General features: G+C 29.7%; 1 protein-coding gene across 1 annotated transcript; it reads left to right on the top strand.

Annotated features, from left to right (window-relative positions):
* The first annotated feature begins 3508 nt into the window (after positions 1-3508).
* On the top strand, positions 3509-6940 carry LOC111020534 (alpha carbonic anhydrase 7). The gene is made up of 6 exons (XM_022297232.2): positions 3509-3680; positions 4234-4451; positions 4580-4789; positions 5425-5589; positions 5680-5733; positions 6530-6940. The coding sequence occupies exons 1-6, from the start codon at positions 3593-3595 to the stop codon at positions 6608-6610; spliced, it is 816 nt and encodes a 271-aa protein (XP_022152924.1). The 5' UTR covers positions 3509-3592; the 3' UTR covers positions 6611-6940.

Below are 6940 nucleotides of genomic sequence, written 5' to 3'. Positions count from 1 at the left end.
AAGTGATAGAGAAGGACGATATTTGGGATTAGCAACATAGTTTTAATTTGATCTCAACAATTCCAAAATGGATAGAGCAATAGAATTATATCCTTAATTAAATTGAAGATTTTGATTTTGAGAGTAGAAGGAAAAAAAAGAGGCAAACAGACAAAATATGTATATATCTATTTTTTGAAGATTTTAATTTTGCGAGTAGGGAAAAAAAGAACCAACTATGTATGAAAAAATTAAACAAAAAAATTTGATTTTAAGAGTAGAAAAAAATAGTGAATGAAAAACATAAACAGTTAACAAAGAAAATTTTGATTTTGAGAGCAGAGAAAAAAGAATAAAAAACAAGGAACCAAAAAAATTAAACTAAAATTTTTTATTAAAAAAATATAAACCGAAGATTTTAATTTTGAGAGTAGAGAAAAATGGACAAATAGCTAACCAAAAAGACAGAAGATTTTAATTTTGAGAGGAGAGAAAAAAAGAAAAAAAAATAGTGAACAAAAAAGAAAAAACAAAAACGTAAAATTTTGGTTTTGAGAGCAGAGAGAAAAAAGAAATAAAATCAGTGAATAAAAAAAGTGATGAGTTGGGAAAAAAATTAAACTCAATATTTTAATTTTTAGATCAAAGAAAAAAAAACCGAGAGGAAAATTATTAAGAACATGAACGAGATCGAGGAAGAGGAGGGAAACCTAACTTCACATAGGTAACATCAAAAAAAAAAAAAAAAAAAGATTAGAATAACAAATTAGAGAAAAAAAAAGAGCCACAAATATTTACTATTGAGGTCATAAGGCAATTTCCATAAACCTTCTACTATTTGAAATGTGTGGAAAATGAAAATTAATTGATTGTTGTAATTAGAATGGACCCATCCCATAGAACTTGTGCCATTTGAAATTTGTGGATTAGGATCATATAACCAATTTCAAAAAAAACATGAGATCATAATATTTATTATCGATAAGTAATATTTTCGTTTCTTATTTTTTGTTTCTTGTTTTCAGTTTTTAGAAATAATATCAATAATATTTTCGTTTCTTGTTTCTTATTTATTGTTTTCGGTTTTTAGAAATAATAAGATTCGGTAACTATTTATTTTTCTGGTTTATTAGTTCTTTTATTTCAATTTTCCGGTTTTTTTTCTTTTTTCCAAAACACAAATAAATACGAAATAGAAACATCACTTATTTTATTTAAAATATAGTTAAAGCTATAGGATATTTATTCAAAATGAATACTGTTTTAGACCTACCTCAAATAATTTATGTTTAGCTCCCTAAGATTATATTTTTGCAGTTATTTGATTTTGATTTTTTGATAGGGCTTCGATTTTTAATATATTATAAACATTGTAACCTATAAAGAGGCGTAATTAAAATACATGGGACCCATTTAAAATTTTGGAGGAAAAATTAAAAACTTTCTTCTAGTATAATTTATTGTCTAAACATGTACCGACTCACCAAACATCGTGTTAGGTAAATTTATCATCGACCATTTACCAACTAAAAATGGTAGAATTGAACAGGTTAAAATATAAGAGATCGAAACTGAAACTCAATACGAGAAGATTAAACTGTTTCGACCCCTCCTAATCTGAAGTTTATTTTATACTTTTTCAAACGTTGTGACGCGGCTTTTTAAATAACAGATATTAAATAAACAATTAGAGACTAAAACTTAACCTAAAAATATAACTTAATCATTGGTATTGCTAAACATATATTCTTGGAAAGATTGTAGGTTCGTTTTCCCACTCAACTCATAGAGGAAAAAAAAAACTTATTATTAGAAAACGTTGTTGGAGGCTTAGCCTTGTCTTAAAACTAAAACAAAAAGTCCTGTGATTGATAGTGGTTTTTTTTTTTCATTAAAAAAACATTACATATGATAACATTTTGTGTAGTTAAAAAAAAAAAATACAGGTTAAAGCACAATTTTAGTGAAAAATTCAGATTTCACAAATTAGAGGGAGCTCTTCTTAAAAATCCCTCAAATCATTTTTCAAGTAAGAGTTATTATTTGTTAGATTTGACATACTCCATCAACGACATAAAGACGGCTATTTAATCTAAGAATATGTATAACTTATCCATTAAAATGAGTGGTGACATCTTTGTTTATAAGACATATTATATATTAGTAGAATGTTATTCTTCTCCATTTAAACCAAAGGAAGAGAAAAAGATATATATATTTCAACCTGAGTTTAACTCAATTGTGGTTAAAGTACTTATATCTGATTAAATGATCGTGAATTCAAATCTTCACTGGATATTCCCATATGTTGTATCAACATTTATGAGACTCTGATACTAAATTAATATTCATAGGGTTCCACCTAGAAATCAATTGATAATTAGATGAAGCTCACTTATATTTCAAACCCTTGTTAGGGCTACAACGTGAGATCTTTAACATGTTCCTCAAGAAATGCCTCTTTTGGGTTTACCAATCTTGGGCTGGATCTCATTTTTGAACTCGATGCTCGTATAAGTTTTTGGGTTTTGATACCATATTAATATTATCATGGGTTTCATCTCAAACCAATTGGCTAAAAGAGGAGTAGCCAACTTATATTAGCATGTCATCTCAAGATGGTGGCTCTTTTGGATCATCGATCTTAGTTGAATCTCATTTTTTTGGACGTATCCTCGTTTGAGCTTTTAGGCTCTGATACCATATTAATATTTATATGGTTCAATTTCAAAATTAATTGGCAACGAAATGAGTAGTTCATGTCTATTTTAAACTTTTGTAAAGGTCTATTTCTTTTCAAAGTGAGATTCATTAATGATTTAGTGTTTAGAATCTCTTGTGAATCCCAATTGCTTAGGGCCCAAAGTTGAGGGTAATTGAAGAGGAATTTTGGATATACTTGAAAAAAAAACGGCTTTTTTTTTTTAGATAGATGCCTTAACTAGTTCAGCTATACGTATGTTATTCTATGTGGATGTATTTTTACAACTTCTTTTTTATTATGCAACATATGAAATGGAGTTTGAAAACTTTTTAGTCAGAGATAGATATCCAAACCAGTTGAGCTACGTGGCATATTTACAACCTCATTTGTCAAACCATCACATTCACATTATATATTATAACAAGTTCTACTATTATTGTCTTTAAATGTATGAACAGTCTTTGTTTTCTCGTCATTTTCTTTAGCAATCCTTCTTCAATTTTCTTTGACTTCCAACATTTTTCTTTCCGTATCAACAAAATTTCTCCATTTTTTGTCATCTAGAATATACTTTAACAATAACCCTTCTCCCTCAATAATAGTTTCTCAGGCAAAAGGACCACCAGCCCTGATTACTTGTAAAACAAAGCCTACGCCAGCCCTTTGTTTCCACCATTAATTATTATGTGATATTGATGCCAATAACTCATTAATTCTTTTTCTTCCTTTTTCAAACTTGGCTGAGAAATTGAGGCACAGATGGAAGCAACTCAGAAGCTTCGGATTTCTGTATGTTGTTCATATAAATAGGCCAGTTTTGGCTCTCAAAACCTCCACACAATATAATCAACTTGCTTTGGTTTTGTTATAGAAATTAAATATTTAAGCACAAACCAAAGTTTTTTTGAAATGGAGAAGCTCTCTCTTCAAATGTTGTTTATCTCATTCTTCTGTGCCATTCTTTTGGTTTCATGGCCTGCTATGTCTCAAGAAGTTGGTAGGAAACCATTGAATCCTTTTTCTCCCCCTTTTTTCCATGGCAAAATTTGTATTTGTGTTCGATTCTTTCGTTCAGGTCGTATTTAATAACGTTCTTTTCATTTACACTTTAAGTGCTTTTAAGATAAGTACACTTAATTAGTACTTAGGACATGTTTAAGATTAAGAGTGATTTTAGCACGGTCAAAATCACTTTTTTCATTGTCAAAATCACTCTACTTTTGTATCGATCATGTTTGTCAAATTAAAAAATTGCTTTTAAGAAAGCTTAAAATCAATTTTTAAGGTATCACTTGAACGGCGATTTTGGAAAATCAATTATACTTAAATCTTTTTTTTTTTTTTCAAAATCACTCATTTATCATAGCTTCCAAACACATCTGACAATAATTTTGGGCTTTCCATTGCCAAAATTATCACTTCTCTTTTTAATGGATTATGTTTGACAAATTAAAAATTTATTTTAAAAAAATTTAAAATCACTTTAAATTGGTTTTTAAGGTATTATTCCCAAACACACTCTTACTTGTTTTGTTACGTATTCGATGCAGAGGATCAGAGAGAGTTCGATTATAACGCGTTGGGAATTAGAGGACCTTCCCATTGGGGAAATCTTAGACCAGAATGGCATACCTGCAAGGCTGGAGCGATGCAATCTCCTATTGATTTATTGCATCAGAGAGTCCAAATTGTGCCCCATTTTACTGACCTCACAATCAACTATAGGCCTTCTAATGCAACTCTCAGGAATAGAGGCCATGATATAATGGTAATTAGTTAACCATAATAATGTTAGTCTATGTTTTTAAGTATCCTTTTTTGGATATAAAACGATTTTTGTTTTTGGAGAAATTTAAGGTTTAATTTAATGTACTATGTTTTTTGATGTTGTTGCAGTTGAAATGGGGTGATGGAGCTGGATACATAAGATTGAATGGAACTCAATATTTTCTCAGACAGTGTCATTGGCACTCACCCTCTGAGCACACTATCAATGGCAGAAGGTTTGCTTTAGAAGCTCACTTGGTGCACCAGAGCCAAACTGGAGGCATTGCTGTTATTGGAATTCTCTATAACATTGGACAAGCTGACGATTTCTTAACTAGAGTAAGTTTTCCAAAACCTCAAGCATTAGGCGTTAAAAATTACTAGTCTCGAGAGATGGCGTAGGGGCCAGCGTTTAGTGCCTTGTGGTGCCACCTATCTTAAAGTCTCAAGTTCGAACCTTGCACTGGTCATAGTCTTGTTCTTGATTAGATTAGAAATTCTAGTTACAGAGATCAACTAGCATAAGCCACACGATATTGATTTCTAGAAATAGAAAAAGAAAAGAAAAATTACTAATATCTTAACTATGTTTAGATGGACAAACAGTGAGTTTATATAAATCAAATAAGAGATATTTTACCCAACACTAATGTTTTTTAAATACATAAGATGCTTGAAATATTTTAGAGAACTAGAAAAATGTTTCTCTTTTCTTTCAAAAAGTAAAAACCACTTACCCATCTAAATTTTTTCATACAAGTTTAATATTTAAAAATTAGACTGACCAAACATAAAATCTAGTTAGTCCTTCGAGGATGGCATACAGCAAAGACCTTGAACTTTATGGTATCACCTATCATGAAGTTTTAAGTTCAAGCTCTGCACTAGTCACAGTATTGCTTCAACCCAGATAACGAGCGTCCGTTACAAAAACATAAAATCTAATTAATAAGCTCCCTCTATTTTGTTGTCAGATAAGAAGTCATTTGGAAGGAATTTCAACTTCAAGGACAGATAGAGTATTGAATGTGACCAATCCATCTCAGTTAAATATGCAAAGCAGTCTATATTATAGATATATTGGCTCTCTAACAGTTCCTCCATGCTCCCAAAATGTTATTTGGACTGTGGCAAGAAAGGTATTTTTTAGTTCAACCTCTATATATAAATTATAATCCATATGTTTCTTAAAATACTTTGTGTTTATATCAAACTTTTTCATTTTTCAGATCAGGACTGTTACACCCCAACAAGTGCACTTGCTTCGTACCGCGGTTCACGATGTAAGTGAAATAGTTTTCTAAGAACCATTCGATAACGATCGACTTTCATATTATGCTTGCTATTTACATTTTTTTATTATCTACTTTCAAAATTTTTTAAAAAAATATTTATAGTTAGTTGTAGGAATTGAAAAATTTTGACTTTTTCATGTTTGGAAATTTTGAAGCTTATATTAGTTGGTTCATAAAAGTTTTATACTCTAGTTTTGAAAGACATAAACTTATCACTTGTTCAAGTTTTAGATTCTATTTGATAAAATTGAAGATTGAAAATTAAAATTGACAAATGGGCTAAGGGTAAAGGTAAAGAAAAATCTAATGCTTTGGACAGGAAAGCCACTCGCCCAAATTTTCCTATTACTCCTTATTCATAATTGTTAACCTATTAAACAAGTTAACTTGTTTTTGTAGTTCAACATTGGAGCGATGAAGATTGGAAAATGTAACCTTTAAAATAGATAATGTATAATATGTCTTAACCAACTGAACAATGTTAATGTGATTAATAATTTTTATTTTTTAAAATATAATACAGAATGTCTAGAATGTATATCAATTAACTCGATAACATGATCGTTATAATTCTCTTGATCATTTAATAAAAAAAAAAAAACCATCTCTTTGTCATGGGATTTCTAAAGACTTGGGTAAAATGAATTAGGTCAATCGTATACTTTCTTATAAACTCTCATATTTCTTTTACTAATTGGTTAGACATCATAATCTCCTTATGGAAAAATAATAATTCATTTTACTTAAGATATATGGTGTAGTTAAAATTGGTTTTTATATGCAGGACTCAAACACTAATGCGAGGCCTTTGCAACCTCTCAACGATAGAAGTATTCAACTTCGTGTCAAATCAGACGTGGATTGAAGGGTAGACGATTAATGTCACAAACACATACAAAGGAGAAATATCGAAAGATTCCTTTGCGTTGAAAGCTCTTTAGCCTCCCATAATGAGTGTTAGTAATGTGCAGGAATAATAAGACTAGTCCTAGTCGCCATGTCCTTCGATTTTTCTTTCCTAGCATCGGTATTATACATGTCTTTATTTTATGTTTGTCACACCTGTTATGAAATATTTATTTATTTTCCATAATAAAAGCATTATTGTGTTGTATTAGATAATATTTCTATTCTTTTTCTTGGTATCGTTGTATTAAATAATATTGGATGTTAATAAATTGTGTTGATTATCATA

This window comes from Momordica charantia (genome assembly GCF_013281855.1).
Source record: "Momordica charantia cultivar OHB3-1 chromosome 3 unlocalized genomic scaffold, Mcharantia_2.0 BLBB01000003.1, whole genome shotgun sequence".
NCBI classification, from domain to species: domain Eukaryota; kingdom Viridiplantae; phylum Streptophyta; class Magnoliopsida; order Cucurbitales; family Cucurbitaceae; genus Momordica; species Momordica charantia.
The sequence above is the reverse complement of the archived record's forward strand: the minus strand, read 5'-3'. Positions and strand labels throughout refer to the sequence as shown.